At 37.6% G+C, this 18,760-nt stretch overlaps 1 protein-coding gene across 4 annotated transcripts in view; it reads right to left on the reverse strand.

The window, feature by feature from the left end:
* The window catches only part of LOC142358617 (polypeptide N-acetylgalactosaminyltransferase 1-like), a 102,252-nt gene that overhangs the window by 71,315 nt on the left and 12,177 nt on the right, over positions 1-18,760 (reverse strand). For all 4 annotated transcript variants that reach the window (XM_075410063.1, XM_075410065.1, XM_075410067.1 and 1 more), the window contains exon 4: positions 3,392-3,602. In XM_075410063.1, coding sequence (XP_075266178.1) covers positions 3,392-3,602 — 211 coding nt within the window. The remainder of the gene's footprint in view (positions 1-3,391; positions 3,603-18,760) is intronic.

An 18,760-nucleotide genomic window follows, 5' to 3' on the forward strand; every position in this document is an offset into this window, starting at 1 on the left:
CAGTGTGCAGTTTCACTTAGATTCTCAACCTACACTTACTTCAGCTTCTAAATTGAAGGGTATTAAGCTCAATACAGATATCATCTAGCAATCGCTCTAATGAACTTTGATAAACTAATGCACTATGACTTAATAACCGGGCTTGTATTGCTTTACCCCGTTTCTTTTGATTATGCTCTTTTGACAATGACCGTAATCACTACATTGAGTAATTCAACGCGTGAAAGAATTAAGAAGCCACTCAGTTGAAACACTGAGTGAAGAAAGTCAGAAGTCAAACGTGAAGTCGTCAAGTCCTGAAATACAATTCAAAGCATTGAATGACAAATGTAGAAGTACTCTACTACCTGACCAGCAGATCAATTGAACAATGCCAGCCAAAACACAATCATCAAAAACTAAAACAATCAAACAAACTAAACGAAAATATACTCATTGCTAAAAATCTTGAAGCTTTTACTCCTAAGGCAAAATTTGATCCCTATAAATATACCTATTTCAACAATACGTTTGGAACCAATTTTTGTTTCTGAAATCTGCCCAGTATTATATCTGCAAAACCTGAAAAAAAATCATTGGCCCTTGAAGATCGCTTAACTCGAAAATTACCAAAAAAAAAATTTTTTTTAAAATGAAATCAATTGCAAATTTTAATGAAATAATATTACATACTATTAAACACTGGATAATGTTACCTGGCCTATTGAGGCAAAAAAAACTGAATAAAAGACAATTGTTTTGAAAAACTTCAAAAGGTTAAATTGTTGAAGAAAAAAGCATTGTAGCAAACAACCATGCAGTAACTTTTTATCAGACCGTGGAATAGATTTTCTGGCACTTGGACAAATACCAAAAATTGATAAACTTTAGGAAACCTTAAAAAAAGCAGATTTCATCAAAAAAATGCTGAAAGTGGAGATATTAAAATGTTGAAAACCAATCTATTGTTACTAGAAACTAAGAAGTGCCCTATTATCAAACCTTAGAGGAGCTTCCCTGGCCCCTGAAACTCGAAACACTATAAAAAAGACAAAAAAATTTCAAAACAAAGTCGGCAGATTGCCAGAAAATAGCCGCGATAGACGCTTGTGGCGTTACATGAATTGAAACAACTATAGAAATAAAATAGACAGATCGACCACCAGTCCTTTAATAGACCACTAGACTTTTTGGGTTTGCTTCGGACTGTCATTTTTATGAGACACATAAGCTCTATAAGGAGAAAGCCCTAATAGGGCTTTTCAAAATTAGGATCTTTTCCGTTTGTGCCCCCTCAGCTTAGTGGGCGGATATTATTTGAAGTCACGGTAAGACGAAACAAAAATCTGTTAGACGAACTAAAAAAATTTAGGAGCGCTATAAAAGCCGCCTAGAATTGAGGACGCGGCTATTAAAAACGAAAAAAATTGCAAAAATTAGTTTCATTTTGCGTGTTTGTGTTTGTAGTACCAAAACATCTTGCTCAAAAAATGGTCATAACAAGTAATTTTGTCTCCAAAAAGGCCTTCGTCAACTTTTAAAAACTTCAACCTAAGATTAATCAAACAAAAAACTCAAAAAAATGAACTACACCATTTTGAGCCCAAAAACTCCTAAAAATAATCTTTTAACCTTAAATTAAGGCCATCCCAGCAGCTGCGCCACTCTAAGCACTTGAAGGACTATTAAAACCCACTTTGGGCCTCTAATGAAACTTAATGCCCCCTGGGCTTTACCTGTTTATCCCGTTTTGAAAGACAAAGTCATTGAAAAATGTGTGAACATATCTTAAAACAGAGCGCCCCATTACAATTCAAATTCTTTGAATTGTAAAAAGGAGAGCGCCTAAATAATAGCCGTGAGAGGCTGACGGCGGCTATTAATCAGTAACGTAAAGCCTGTTGTAATAGCTCTGGTAACCGATTATCTACGCAATCCATATACAAAGCTTTTTCTCAACCAAAACGGAATCCCAATTTTTTTATAACCGAGTTTAATGATTCCATGTTCATTGGCACATGCATATAGCATTTACCGCTTCCGGTTAAAATATTGAAGTATCCAGTTTTTTTCAAGTTCTGTGGAACTTCACGTGAACCTGTGGACTAGAGAATTCGAAACTTCCCCAATTTTATTCACGTGTTCAATGTCTCGCGTGAAGCACAAAACCATTATTGACAACAGCCTGATGCCTGGGCACAAGAATAAACATAGCTGGCAGATTGCCAGAAAATAGCCGCAATAGATTTGTAGATTGGCAGTCTAAAAAAAACGTTAAAAAAGACAGACCAAAAAAAATCGTCTTTTCATTTAAGGCTGATCTGTTATATTTTGATTAAAAATCTGTATAAGTTATTGCTGCCTCTATTAGTTGATCTCAAATAACCTTCATTTAGAGTGTCACACACCCATTTGACCTCATCTCTTTGAATTAAAGTAAATAAAAGTCAATTTAAAATTGAGGAAGTCATTTTTGAGAGTGAGGTAAGTCAAGTGTGACCAAAAATTTAATCACGCGCATGAACAAAAAAAAACTCGCTCCACTAAGAGCGAAAAATGACCTCACACATGCAATTCAGTTGAAATTGCATGAACGAATGAACAAAAAGTGGCTGTGACGTCATATGGTCGTAACAAAAATCATGACGACGAAATAAAAAAACATAGCAGGACAAGTCCTGACGTACAATTCAAAGAATTTTCATTGACTAAACAGAAAACTAGTTCTAGAACGGACTATGAATGGCTTCGGAAAATCATTTAGAAAAATATCCTATCCAAAAAATCGAAAAAACTTTAAATTTAGAGCAAAAAATATGCACGCCGCAAAACCACTCGCTTTTTCGCTCCACTTCCTGTTTCGGCGTGACCAAAATCACTACTCCAAATTGACTTCAAAAATCATGAAAATGTGTGAACAGATCTTAAAAAAAGACAGCGCCCCAATACAATTCAAATTCTTTGAATTGTAAAAAAAACCAAGAGAAGGCCAATAAGAGCCCCAGCTATCGCTGTGCGGCTATTAATGAAGCAAAAGCAGCATATTTTTTCAAGTAACCTATTTCAATATCCTCTACTCGGTTGAAATGAGCTCTAGTCCCCCTTGATCCTCTTTACAGCTTAAAAATGAACGATATGCCAAAAAATGATCGTTGCAGAAACGAAACGTAACGGAAACTGACTGTTTTCAATGATCCCGGTTGAAGTTTCCTCCATCTCAAACAAGAATTAGATGTGATTTCATCTGTTCACACTCAAGTTCTTAGTACAGCCCTACTATGAAGCCAAAAAAATCATGCAAGATCCCTGTATGAGATCCGTGTTTCCATAGAGGTCAAGCTCAGTATGACCTAATGAATTTTGTATGAAGTTTAACCCGGTTAGCAGTTTGAGACAGAAGTGAGTCACTCACCGATGGAGGGTAAGCTCATGTAGGAGTGGTTGCAGCCAGCCCTCAGAAACTTCAATGTGGGCGTCTAGAAAGATGATGACTGGCGTGTCTGCCATTGATGAGCCTTTAAGTCTGCCTCGAATTAGTCCAGACCTAGTCTGCATGCGATACAGTCTCGTTGGAAAATTGAACTTTTCAGCCAAAAATGTATCCAGTGGTTCCTGCAGATGATCTTAAACACAATGCATTTGATCCCTCTACTAGAATAAAAAGTGTTATGATAGCGTTACGCTGAGGAACATGACTTTATGATACATGTTTCGGATAACTGCTCTATCATAAACAGTAATCATCACATTGAAAAATTTCTGAAAATCTGAAAAAAGCCCATGGAACTCCTCTTTCCAAAAAAGGAAATCCCGAAGATCCACTCAATTATAGACATATTCCTTCACTTCCGCTTATTCATAAATTTTTCCTTTAAGATTTCTTAGAAAGGGAACATTACTGTCGTCAGTTAGTTTGGTTATAGATTTTTTTTAGCAATTGGTGCTCTAGAAAAGTCTACAGAAAGTAGATTAGAACAAGAGGAGAAAACGGTTACGGGTGCGTTTTTAGATCTTTCTACGGCTTTTGACTCTACAAACCACGCAAAACTTTTACGGAGACTTGACAAAATAGATTTTGACGAACAGACTACCAGTTTAATAGAGAATTATATGAGTAACAGAACACAGCAAGTTGTCCTAAACGAAATTCAATCCGATTGGATAACATTGAAAAGATACTATTGTAGGTCCTCTGTTATTTACCATATATTAGAAAGATTTAGCGAAGATCATAGTCCAGTATGCACACAACATTTTTCTTTTTACATCCAACAATAATGATATTTTGTCGAAAACAAAGATTGAACATAACATCGAGTATATAGTATATAGAGTATATAGTATTCAGCACTACAAAAAAGTTACACAAATACCATTTTGAAATTCGAAAACGAAAAATATCAGAATCAACAAGTGTGAAGTTTCTTGGCGTAGTTATTGACAGCAAACTAAAGTTTGATGGAGAAGTGAAAAAGATACTTTATAGAACGGCCTCTGGAAAGTTTTGATTACACTAACTAAAAGCATGCCGGAGAAAACAAATTAAATTACTGAACGCAATTGTAATAAATCACGAACATTATTCAGCTTCAGTTTTGACGGGGTTGCGAAAAAACTTGGGGTCATTGGGGAAACGCAAAAAACGCATCACTCGGGAAACAATTTAATTGGGGAATTAAAACGTGTTTTAACAGGAGAAAGTACGACCGGTCCACAGATCTTCCACTAACCAGATCTTCCACAGACCGGTCCACTAACTTCGCAGCAAAATCTTGCCACTTTCATTTCAAAGTATCGTTGCTCAATTCATTTTTTCCGCTTTCTCAGCAACCATCTTCCAGCATATAAAAATTAAACTCTGTAATATGAGAATATAACCTGACAGGTCAAAGAAAGTTATGTCCGATAAAGGGAATAGCAAGTTTTTAGCTGATTCCTTCGATGCACAAGCCAGTCCATTCTCTAATAGTTTACCTCTTAATAACAGACTTAAAAAGATTTCGATAGCTTCCAAGGAAAAAGAAATGAAAGAACATTTTGAGAAAAAAAATTTTGAAGGAACCAAAAGTAATAGATATACAAGTTGACATAAAAAAACACGATTTTAATTTTTAGTTACATTGTAAATAATTACGATGTACACAAAAATAGTGCAAACTTGAAGCTTGCTTTTACTGATGAAAGGTCATGTTTTTTTTCAAATTTTACATAAAGATATATTCGTAAATTTACATTGCCTCTTTACCATTTGCCTTTTATTTTTATGTATTGGAGGAAATAACAATGTTTTTTTATTACCCGCTTTTTTAAGATAATTTTTACGGCACTTACAATCGTTTAACTAAGACGTTGGTCGTGATGATCGTTCTGTTTGTTCCAACCCTCCATGAGATGATGGCTAGGAAATTGATCAAATGGAACGCGAAAATCATCTTGTGCAACGGCTTGTGCAACGCGAGAATCATCTAAAAACTTACTCTTGTTTTTTTACCAGACAAAACTTTCTTTGACCTGTCATATTTTATTCTCATGGTAGAGAGAGTTTCATTTTAAATGCTGGAAGATTCGACTTCCGCAAAGCTGACTGGGCAAGTTTTGAAGACGACTTTGAACTAGATTTGAATTTACCATTGAAGGAATTCTGACAGGACTAAAAAGATCTTTAGAAGTTAGCAAAAACAATACTTTCAGAAAAAATTCTAAGATACGTTCAACATTTGCAAACGCTACAGCGGCATTTGATTGGCCACGTACAGGTTCTTGATATATCGAATTTAAATCACGTAGACTGACGAAGAAGCCCTTTAAGAGTAATTTTATATTTTCAGGGAAAAAAGTTCATTTCACTAGAATCATTAGAACCGTTGATCAAACCAGTTACTCTGTTAAAAAATGAGGTTGTAGTGACCGATTTAAGCGGGCATTTAGAAACCAAGTACTGTTTGTTCTCACTGCGTAGAGATCTGCTGTTCTTCTTAAGAATGAAACATTTTTCGAACGTAATACAACTCTTTCCTGTATGAACGGCAGCAAAAAGTTTCATATCAATATTTAGAAGCTGATATGCGATGGGAATCGTATCAGCAGCCAACAATAAATCACTATACCTCTTACCAACACACCAACTCAAACATTTTTCGTTTTACTTCTCGAGCAAGTGAGTTAGACACGTATGCCAGGCAAGAGAACCATACAGTTAAAATAAGTTTTTTTGCTTTGTTTGGCTTCGATCGAATGTGAAAGTCCCATCCTGATCAATCGAATGTGGAAGACAGCTAGTAACTTTAATGCCAAGATCGGTCGTTGATACCACTCTTCGCAGTTTTTCGTCATTTAAGAACAAATCACCAGTAGTTTTCTTTGAAATATGGATACACGAACATTTTAACGAACAGTTTGACGTACCGATCAATTATACAATTAATTGATATCCTCTTGACTGTCATTAAGATTTTGTTGAAGAGCACAACTTGGTATTATCCGCAAAGCAGTAACAATTGGAATTTTTCGGAAGAGACAGCATATCGTCTATATAAACCAAAAACAAGTGTTCCCAAAACACTTCCTTGAGGAACACCACTACCTATAGAGATAACGTCTGGAAGGTTTCCATCGATAAAAACTCGTTGCAAACTATCCGCCAAATTTGATCTAATTAAGCTTCTATACTCCAGGGCTAATACAAAATAGGCTAGTTTGCTAAAAAGGGTGGCATGATTGACAGTATCAAAAGCTTTACAGAAGTCAAGATGTAGGAGTCGCTACGAACCTTAGATACGAATTGATTTGGCTGAATCACTTCAACTAAGCTTCATGAGAGATTGCCACAAAGAGATTAACATGAAAAACATAGGGTAAACCTCAAACAAGCACAAAACTTCACAATTATTGTGCGTTTCATTCGAACTCCTAAACGCAATTTGATGACTTCATTAGATAGAACACATAACCAATTGAACCCATGTTACCTTTTAAACACACGCGCAAGAAAACCAAGATAAAACAGTAAAATCAAAAGGAATTGCCCAACTAAAAAAATTGTTCTCAAACCAACAGCTTGTTCCATCACTGTTTTCTCACTCCATGCTAAATTAAATTAAAAACCATTTTTTGCCTTGATACAAAGATTTTTGCTCCTTTTAAAACTCCAGCAAGACTAAAAGTTCCAACAATCTTAATCTTAAAATGAAACATAGCCAGACGATTCCCGGACACAACTCAAATTCGCCGTAGACAAAGAAAAACCTAAGCATGCCAAAAAATCTACTGGCAAATAGCATTAAAGTACAAAAAAGCAATCAAGTAGAACAAAAACAAAATTTGCCGGCAAAATTAACCTACGAAAAGGGAAATTTCAACTGAACATTGATATAGAACAAGTACGCAAAAAACAACTTTGTTTCTTGCAATTGAGACTATTAAAACGCTAAAAGGAAAATTTGCAAATTGTAATAGCTAACAGAAAACTTTACGAAGAAGAACTTTTCACATTAAGAGAAGAAAAGAGCAATCTCAACTTTTTTTCGTATTTTGTAGAAAACTTCGGATCCAAAAAATATGAATAGGCCTAGGCTTGCTTAGCGAAAATATTTTGACAACTACATTTCTCGCTCTATTTCAAAAACACGGTTTGAACAAATTCATTATCCCTTTTCTCTACTCTTCCATTTATTCAACATAATTGCTTTTTCTAATGTCATTACTTCCTGTTTCATTACATCCGCTGTTTTTAATCGCTCTTATCTAAAAAGAAACATACCCAGAAGAATTCCGGAAACGACTCGAACAGTCGTTTCTGCCGAAAAAACAACCCTTTCAGGAAACTACATACTAAGAACTTCAACGAAAAGTTTTAAAAAGCAATTAGTAAAATATTTAGGCCCAAAAACCAACTGAACTATATAAAATTATAAAAATTCAAACAATACTAAGAGACCAGAAATGGTCCAAGAGAACTGCTTGGTGACTTCATGCCCTTGGGCCTTACCAGTTTAACCCGTTTCCCAACACAAAAAGTTACAATTCGGTTGTCAGTGAAAAAATAGAAGAGAAATTGGCACTACGAAAAATTGCAAAAGGCCAGCAAGCACCAATACAATTGCTACGAGCTTTGTCTTATAGCAATTAACCTTCATGTCATGAATTGACGACTTTTCATATTCGCGAACAATTTAAAGAAACACAACCCAGAGATTGTCGGCCAATAGCCGCGAAAACGAACACTGGCAGGCCATTATTAACAAAAATATCAAGGCCAGAGAAAAAAACTGCATTTGAAAACATTACCCGTCTGTTCAAATTAAAATTCTCGACCTCCAACTACCCTTCCATTCAAATTAAAATTCTCGCACTGCTATCTCTCAAGTAAGATAGCCTCTTAACAATCAACCTTGGGTGACCTCTATTCACTTCAGAGTTTACATCAATGATTCAGATTTATTAAAATGTGTAAGACCCTTTTTATTGAGGTAAGACAAGTATTATTTATTTAGCACATCATTGACCAAAAACCTATACAGAAAACAGTAGCAAACTTAGCCAGTCTCAAAAGTTCAATTGCAGAACAGGAAAACACACCTAGAAAAGTCTTCTGATTAATTAGCGATTGATCAAATAATTGTAACAAGATAGACAAGGCGACAAATTTAAAAATTTCCGCCAAAGACTTGGCTATGAACCTCAACAGCAAAACCGTCTTCATAGACACGAGAGCATATACGAAACAAAAAACAGCATTTGATAGCCGAAAGAGCACATACTAGAACAGACATAACCAACTAACGTCCCGCCAATTGCTCTCAAACGACCGGCTGGCTTGGGTAGTACCCAGCTAGGACTCAGAGATGCTTGCATCGCGGGAGTGGGGTAGCGTAATACGGGTGTGGGGGGTAGGTTTAGGAGAGCGGGACGAGAGGTGGCTCAAAACCGCGAGGTAGAGGAGGGAGGGCTGGGAGTGTTATGGAGGTGAGAGGGGTGCGTAGGGTGAGTGACTTTCAAGATTAGGAATGACCCTTTCAACCATGAAACTGTCTCCTCAAAACAGTTCTGCTGAATCGGATGCTCAGGCACTCCTTAGGGGTCAGGCACTAAGAAAACTCATTGCCCTCCAGGCGTTACCTGTTTGCGCCGCTTTTGAGGACAAAAAGTCATATGGGTGACAAAAAACCAATCAAGTAAATAATTGCATTAAAAAACACAGTACAAATATAATTGCAACAAAAAGCGTCTCAGAGCAATTAATCACGAAACAAAACGATATTAAAACGAACTTCCATTTTTAGGAAACTATAATTATCCATGTCAAAATGCAATAACAATAATAGTAAAAGAACAACAAGTGTGAAACAGCGAAATTCGAATTATACTAAACCCTCCGAACAGAAGCCATTTAGATATGTAGCTAAAAGGATAAAACATTAGAAAGAAGACTTTCATTTATTATAAAATGTAAAAACTGCAGTTGAAATTATGTCTCCGACCTCCAATTATCCTTCTGTTCAACTTAAATTTTTGCACTGCTATCTCTCAAGTAAGATAGCCTCATAACTATCACGAGTAGGTCACCTCTATTCAATTCAGAATTTACATCATTAATTTAGATTTAAAAAAATGTCTCGAACCCTTTTTAATCAGGTAGGCCATGTATCATTTATTTAGCACATCATTGACCAAAAAACCTATACAAAAAAACAGTAGCAAACTGAGCCAGGCTCAAAAGTTCAATTGCAGAACAGGAAAACACACCTAGAAAAGTCTTCTGATTAATTAGCGAGTGATCAAATAATTGTAACAAGATAGACAAGGCGACGAATTTAAAAATTTCCGCCAAAGACTTGGCTATGAACCTCAACAGCAAAACCGTCTTCAGACACGAGAGAATATACGAAACAAAAAACAGCATTTGATAGCCGAAAGAGCACATACTAGAACAGACATAACCAACTAACGTCTCGCCAATTGCTCTCAAACGACCGGCTGGCTTCGGTAGTACCCAGCTAGGACTCAGAGATGCTTGCATCGCGGGAGTGGGGTAGCGTAATACGGGTGTGGGGGTAGGTTTAGGAGAGCGAGACGAGAGGTGGCTCAAAACCGCGAGGTAGAGGAGGCAGGGCTGGGAGTGTTATGGAGGTGAGAGGGGTGCGTAGGGTGAGTGACTTTCAAGATTAGGAATGACCCTTTCAACCATGAAACTGTCTCCTCAAAACAGTTCTGCTGAATCGGATGCTCAGGCACTCCTTAGGGGTCAGGCACTAAGAAAACTCATTGCCCTCCAGGCGTTACCTGTTTGCGCCGCTTTTGAGGACAAAAAGTCATATGGGTGACAAAAAACCAATCAAGTAAATAATTGCATTAAAAAACACAGTACAAATATAATTGCAACAAAAAGCGTCTCAGAGCAATTAATCACGAAACAAAACGATATTAAAACGAACTTCCATTTTTAGGAAACTATAATTATCCATGTCTCAAAATGCAATAACAATAATAGTAAAAGAACAACAAGTGTGAAACAGCGAAATTCGAATTATACTAAACCCTCCGAACAGAAGCCATTTAGATATGTAGCTAAAAGGATAAAACATTAGAAAGAAGACTTTCATTTATTATAAAATGTAAAAACTGCAGTTGAAATTATGTCTCCGACCTCCAATTATCCTTCTGTTCAACTTAAATTTTTGCACTGCTATCTCTCAAGTAAGATAGCCTCATAACTATCACGAGTAGGTCACCTCTATTCAATTCAGAATTTACATCATTAATTTAGATTTAAAAAAATGTCTCGAACCCTTTTTAATCAGGTAGGCCATGTATCATTTATTTAGCACATCATTGACCAAAAAACCTATACAAAAAACAGTAGCAAACTGAGCCAGGCTCAAAAGTTCAATTGCAGAACAGGAAAACACACCTAGAAAAGTCTTCTGATTAATTAGCGAGTGATCAAATAATTGTAACAAGATAGACAAGGCGACGAATTTAAAAATTTCCGCCAAAGACTTGGCTATGAACCTCAACAGCAAAACCGTCTTCAGACACGAGAGAATATACGAAACAAAAAACAGCATTTGATAGCCGAAAGAGCACATACTAGAACAGACATAACCAACTAACGTCTCGCCAATTGCTCTCAAACGACCGGCTGGCTTCGGTAGTACCCAGCTAGGACTCAGAGATGCTTGCATCGCGGGAGTGGGGTAGCGTAATACGGGTGTGGGGGGTAGGTTTAGGAGAGCGAGACGAGAGGTGGCTCAAAACCGCGAGGTAGAGGAGGCAGGGCTGGGAGTGTTATGGAGGTGAGAGGGGTGCGTAGGGTGAGTGACTTTCAAGATTAGGAATGACCCTTTCAACCATGAAACTGTCTCCTCAAAACAGTTCTGCTGAATCGGATGCTCAGGCACTCCTTAGGGGTCAGGCACTAAGAAAACTCATTGCCCTCCAGGCGTTACCTGTTTGCGCCGCTTTTGAGGACAAAAAGTCATATGGGTGACAAAAAACCAATCAAGTAAATAATTGCATTAAAAAACACAGTACAAATATAATTGCAACAAAAAGCGTCTCAGAGCAATTAATCACGAAACAAAACGATATTAAAACGAACTTCCATTTTTAGGAAACTATAATTATCCATGTCAAAATGCAATAACAATAATAGTAAAAGAACAACAAGTGTGAAACAGCGAAATTCGAATTATACTAAACCCTCCGAACAGAAGCCATTTAGATATGTAGCTAAAAGGATAAAACATTAGAAAGAAGACTTTCATTTATTATAAAATGTAAAAACTGCAGTTGAAATTATGTCTCCGACCTCCAATTATCCTTCTGTTCAACTTAAATTTTTGCACTGCTATCTCTCAAGTAAGATAGCCTCATAACTATCACGAGTAGGTCACCTCTATTCAATTCAGAATTTACATCATTAATTTAGATTTAAAAAAATGTCTCGAACCCTTTTTAATCAGGTAGGCCATGTATCATTTATTTAGCACATCATTGACCAAAAAACCTATACAAAAAAACAGTAGCAAACTGAGCCAGGCTCAAAAGTTCAATTGCAGAACAGGAAAACACACCTAGAAAAGTCTTCTGATTAATTAGCGAGTGATCAAATAATTGTAACAAGATAGACAAGGCGACGAATTTAAAAATTTCCGCCAAAGACTTGGCTATGAACCTCAACAGCAAAACCGTCTTCAGACACGAGAGAATATACGAAACAAAAAACAGCATTTGATAGCCGAAAGAGCACATACTAGAACAGACATAACCAACTAACGTCTCGCCAATTGCTCTCAAACGACCGGCTGGCTTCGGTAGTACCCAGCTAGGACTCAGAGATGCTTGCATCGCGGGAGTGGGGTAGCGTAATACGGGTGTGGGGGTAGGTTTAGGAGAGCGAGACGAGAGGTGGCTCAAAACCGCGAGGTAGAGGAGGCAGGGCTGGGAGTGTTATGGAGGTGAGAGGGGTGCGTAGGGTGAGTGACTTTCAAGATTAGGAATGACCCTTTCAACCATGAAACTGTCTCCTCAAAACAGTTCTGCTGAATCGGATGCTCAGGCACTCCTTAGGGGTCAGGCACTAAGAAAACTCATTGCCCTCCAGGCGTTACCTGTTTGCGCCGCTTTTGAGGACAAAAAGTCATATGGGTGACAAAAAACCAATCAAGTAAATAATTGCATTAAAAAACACAGTACAAATATAATTGCAACAAAAAGCGTCTCAGAGCAATTAATCACGAAACAAAACGATATTAAAACGAACTTCCATTTTTAGGAAACTATAATTATCCATGTCAAAATGCAATAACAATAATAGTAAAAGAACAACAAGTGTGAAACAGCGAAATTCGAATTATACTAAACCCTCCGAACAGAAGCCATTTAGATATGTAGCTAAAAGGATAAAACATTAGAAAGAAGACTTTCATTTATTATAAAATGTAAAAACTGCAGTTGAAATTATGTCTCCGACCTCCAATTATCCTTCTGTTCAACTTAAATTTTTGCACTGCTATCTCTCAAGTAAGATAGCCTCATAACTATCACGAGTAGGTCACCTCTATTCAATTCAGAATTTACATCATTAATTTAGATTTAAAAAAATGTCTCGAACCCTTTTTAATCAGGTAGGCCATGTATCATTTATTTAGCACATCATTGACCAAAAAACCTATACAAAAAAACAGTAGCAAACTGAGCCAGGCTCAAAAGTTCAATTGCAGAACAGGAAAACACACCTAGAAAAGTCTTCTGATTAATTAGCGAGTGATCAAATAATTGTAACAAGATAGACAAGGCGACGAATTTAAAAATTTCCGCCAAAGACTTGGCTATGAACCTCAACAGCAAAACCGTCTTCAGACACGAGAGAATATACGAAACAAAAAACAGCATTTGATAGCCGAAAGAGCACATACTAGAACAGACATAACCAACTAACGTCTCGCCAATTGCTCTCAAACGACCGGCTGGCTTCGGTAGTACCCAGCTAGGACTCAGAGATGCTTGCATCGCGGGAGTGGGGTAGCGTAATACGGGTGTGGGGGTAGGTTTAGGAGAGCGAGACGAGAGGTGGCTCAAAACCGCGAGGTAGAGGAGGCAGGGCTGGGAGTGTTATGGAGGTGAGAGGGGTGCGTAGGGTGAGTGACTTTCAAGATTAGGAATGACCCTTTCAACCATGAAACTGTCTCCTCAAAACAGTTCTGCTGAATCGGATGCTCAGGCACTCCTTAGGGGTCAGGCACTAAGAAAACTCATTGCCCTCCAGGCGTTACCTGTTTGCGCCGCTTTTGAGGACAAAAAGTCATATGGGTGACAAAAAACCAATCAAGTAAATAATTGCATTAAAAAACACAGTACAAATATAATTGCAACAAAAAGCGTCTCAGAGCAATTAATCACGAAACAAAACGATATTAAAACGAACTTCCATTTTTAGGAAACTATAATTATCCATGTCAAAATGCAATAACAATAATAGTAAAAGAACAACAAGTGTGAAACAGCGAAATTCGAATTATACTAAACCCTCCGAACAGAAGCCATTTAGATATGTAGCTAAAAGGATAAAACATTAGAAAGAAGACTTTCATTTATTATAAAATGTAAAAACTGCAGTTGAAATTATGTCTCCGACCTCCAATTATCCTTCTGTTCAACTTAAATTTTTGCACTGCTATCTCTCAAGTAAGATAGCCTCATAACTATCACGAGTAGGTCACCTCTATTCAATTCAGAATTTACATCATTAATTTAGATTTAAAAAAATGTCTCGAACCCTTTTTAATCAGGTAGGCCATGTATCATTTATTTAGCACATCATTGACCAAAAAACCTATACAAAAAACAGTAGCAAACTGAGCCAGGCTCAAAAGTTCAATTGCAGAACAGGAAAACACACCTAGAAAAGTCTTCTGATTAATTAGCGAGTGATCAAATAATTGTAACAAGATAGACAAGGCGACGAATTTAAAAATTTCCGCCAAAGACTTGGCTATGAACCTCAACAGCAAAACCGTCTTCAGACACGAGAGAATATACGAAACAAAAAACAGCATTTGATAGCCGAAAGAGCACATACTAGAACAGACATAACCAACTAACGTCTCGCCAATTGCTCTCAAACGACCGGCTGGCTTCGGTAGTACCCAGCTAGGACTCAGAGATGCTTGCATCGCGGGAGTGGGGTAGCGTAATACGGGTGTGGGGGGTAGGTTTAGGAGAGCGAGACGAGAGGTGGCTCAAAACCGCGAGGTAGAGGAGGCAGGGCTGGGAGTGTTATGGAGGTGAGAGGGGTGCGTAGGGTGAGTGACTTTCAAGATTAGGAATGACCCTTTCAACCATGAAACTGTCTCCTCAAAACAGTTCTGCTGAATCGGATGCTCAGGCACTCCTTAGGGGTCAGGCACTAAGAAAACTCATTGCCCTCCAGGCGTTACCTGTTTGCGCCGCTTTTGAGGACAAAAAGTCATATGGGTGACAAAAAACCAATCAAGTAAATAATTGCATTAAAAAACACAGTACAAATATAATTGCAACAAAAAGCGTCTCAGAGCAATTAATCACGAAACAAAACGATATTAAAACGAACTTCCATTTTTAGGAAACTATAATTATCCATGTCTCAAAATGCAATAACAATAATAGTAAAAGAACAACAAGTGTGAAACAGCGAAATTCGAATTATACTAAACCCTCCGAACAGAAGCCATTTAGATATGTAGCTAAAAGGATAAAACATTAGAAAGAAGACTTTCATTTATTATAAAATGTAAAAACTGCAGTTGAAATTATGTCTCCGACCTCCAATTATCCTTCTGTTCAACTTAAATTTTTGCACTGCTATCTCTCAAGTAAGATAGCCTCATAACTATCACGAGTAGGTCACCTCTATTCAATTCAGAATTTACATCATTAATTTAGATTTAAAAAAATGTCTCGAACCCTTTTTAATCAGGTAGGCCATGTATCATTTATTTAGCACATCATTGACCAAAAAACCTATACAAAAAAACAGTAGCAAACTGAGCCAGGCTCAAAAGTTCAATTGCAGAACAGGAAAACACACCTAGAAAAGTCTTCTGATTAATTAGCGAGTGATCAAATAATTGTAACAAGATAGACAAGGCGACGAATTTAAAAATTTCCGCCAAAGACTTGGCTATGAACCTCAACAGCAAAACCGTCTTCAGACACGAGAGAATATACGAAACAAAAAACAGCATTTGATAGCCGAAAGAGCACATACTAGAACAGACATAACCAACTAACGTCTCGCCAATTGCTCTCAAACGACCGGCTGGCTTCGGTAGTACCCAGCTAGGACTCAGAGATGCTTGCATCGCGGGAGTGGGGTAGCGTAATACGGGTGTGGGGGTAGGTTTAGGAGAGCGAGACGAGAGGTGGCTCAAAACCGCGAGGTAGAGGAGGCAGGGCTGGGAGTGTTATGGAGGTGAGAGGGGTGCGTAGGGTGAGTGACTTTCAAGATTAGGAATGACCCTTTCAACCATGAAACTGTCTCCTCAAAACAGTTCTGCTGAATCGGATGCTCAGGCACTCCTTAGGGGTCAGGCACTAAGAAAACTCATTGCCCTCCAGGCGTTACCTGTTTGCGCCGCTTTTGAGGACAAAAAGTCATATGGGTGACAAAAAACCAATCAAGTAAATAATTGCATTAAAAAACACAGTACAAATATAATTGCAACAAAAAGCGTCTCAGAGCAATTAATCACGAAACAAAACGATATTAAAACGAACTTCCATTTTTAGGAAACTATAATTATCCATGTCTCAAAATGCAATAACAATAATAGTAAAAGAACAACAAGTGTGAAACAGCGAAATTCGAATTATACTAAACCCTCCGAACAGAAGCCATTTAGATATGTAGCTAAAAGGATAAAACATTAGAAAGAAGACTTTCATTTATTATAAAATGTAAAAACTGCAGTTGAAATTATGTCTCCGACCTCCAATTATCCTTCTGTTCAACTTAAATTTTTGCACTGCTATCTCTCAAGTAAGATAGCCTCATAACTATCACGAGTAGGTCACCTCTATTCAATTCAGAATTTACATCATTAATTTAGATTTAAAAAAATGTCTCGAACCCTTTTTAATCAGGTAGGCCATGTATCATTTATTTAGCACATCATTGACCAAAAAACCTATACAAAAAAACAGTAGCAAACTGAGCCAGGCTCAAAAGTTCAATTGCAGAACAGGAAAACACACCTAGAAAAGTCTTCTGATTAATTAGCGAGTGATCAAATAATTGTAACAAGATAGACAAGGCGACGAATTTAAAAATTTCCGCCAAAGACTTGGCTATGAACCTCAACAGCAAAACCGTCTTCAGACACGAGAGAATATACGAAACAAAAAACAGCATTTGATAGCCGAAAGAGCACATACTAGAACAGACATAACCAACTAACGTCTCGCCAATTGCTCTCAAACGACCGGCTGGCTTCGGTAGTACCCAGCTAGGACTCAGAGATGCTTGCATCGCGGGAGTGGGGTAGCGTAATACGGGTGTGGGGGTAGGTTTAGGAGAGCGAGACGAGAGGTGGCTCAAAACCGCGAGGTAGAGGAGGCAGGGCTGGGAGTGTTATGGAGGTGAGAGGGGTGCGTAGGGTGAGTGACTTTCAAGATTAGGAATGACCCTTTCAACCATGAAACTGTCTCCTCAAAACAGTTCTGCTGAATCGGATGCTCAGGCACTCCTTAGGGGTCAGGCACTAAGAAAACTCATTGCCCTCCAGGCGTTACCTGTTTGCGCCGCTTTTGAGGACAAAAAGTCATATGGGTGACAAAAAACCAATCAAGTAAATAATTGCATTAAAAAACACAGTACAAATATAATTGCAACAAAAAGCGTCTCAGAGCAATTAATCACGAAACAAAACGATATTAAAACGAACTTCCATTTTTAGGAAACTATAATTATCCATGTCTCAAAATGCAATAACAATAATAGTAAAAGAACAACAAGTGTGAAACAGCGAAATTCGAATTATACTAAACCCTCCGAACAGAAGCCATTTAGATATGTAGCTAAAAGGATAAAACATTAGAAAGAAGACTTTCATTTATTATAAAATGTAAAAACTGCAGTTGAAATTATGTCTCCGACCTCCAATTATCCTTCTGTTCAACTTAAATTTTTGCACTGCTATCTCTCAAGTAAGATAGCCTCATAACTATCACGAGTAGGTCACCTCTATTCAATTCAGAATTTACATCATTAATTTAGATTTAAAAAAATGTCTCGAACCCTTTTTAATCAGGTAGGCCATGTATCATTTATTTAGCACATCATTGACCAAAAAACCTATACAAAAAACAGTAGCAAACTGAGCCAGGCTCAAAAGTTCAATTGCAGAACAGGAAAACACACCTAGAAAAGTCTTCTGATTAATTAGCGAGTGATCAAATAATTGTAACAAGATAGACAAGGCGACGAATTTAAAAATTTCCGCCAAAGACTTGGCTATGAACCTCAACAGCAAAACCGTCTTCAGACACGAGAGAATATACGAAACAAAAAACAGCATTTGATAGCCGAAAGAGCACATACTAGAACAGACATAACCAACTAACGTCTCGCCAATTGCTCTCAAACGACCGGCTGGCTTCGGTAGTACCCAGCTAGGACTCAGAGATGCTTGCATCGCGGGAGTGGGGTAGCGTAATACGGGTGTGGGGGGTAGGTTTAGGAGAGCGAGACGAGAGGTGGCTCAAAACCGCGAGGTAGAGGAGGCAGGGCTGGGAGTGTTATGGAGGTGAGAGGGGTGCGTAGGGTGAGTGACTTTCAAGATTAGGAATGACCCTTTCAACCATGAAATTGTCTCCTCAAAACAGTTCTGCTGAATCGCATGCTCAGGCACTCCTTAGGGGTCAGGCACTAAGAAAACTTATTGCCCTCCAGGCGTTACCTGTTTGCGCCGCATTTGAGGACAAAAAGTCATATGGGTGATAGAAAACCAATCAAGTAAATAATTGCATTAAAAAACACAGTACAAATGTAATTGCAAAAAAAGCGTCTCAGAGCAATTAATCACGAAACAAAGTGATAATAAAACGAACTTCCATTTTTAGGAAACTATAATTATCCATGTCAAAATGCAATAACAATAATAGTAAAAGAACAACAAGTGTGAAACAGCGAAATTCGAATTATACTAAACCCTCCGAACAGAAGCCATTTAGATATGTAGCTAAAAGGATAAAACATTAGAAAGAAGACTTTCATTTATTATAAAATGTAAAAACTGCAGTT

Source organism: Convolutriloba macropyga, chromosome 2 (assembly GCF_964194025.1).
Source record: "Convolutriloba macropyga chromosome 2, txConMacr16.3, whole genome shotgun sequence".
Lineage (NCBI taxonomy): Eukaryota > Metazoa > Xenacoelomorpha > Acoela > Convolutidae > Convolutriloba > Convolutriloba macropyga.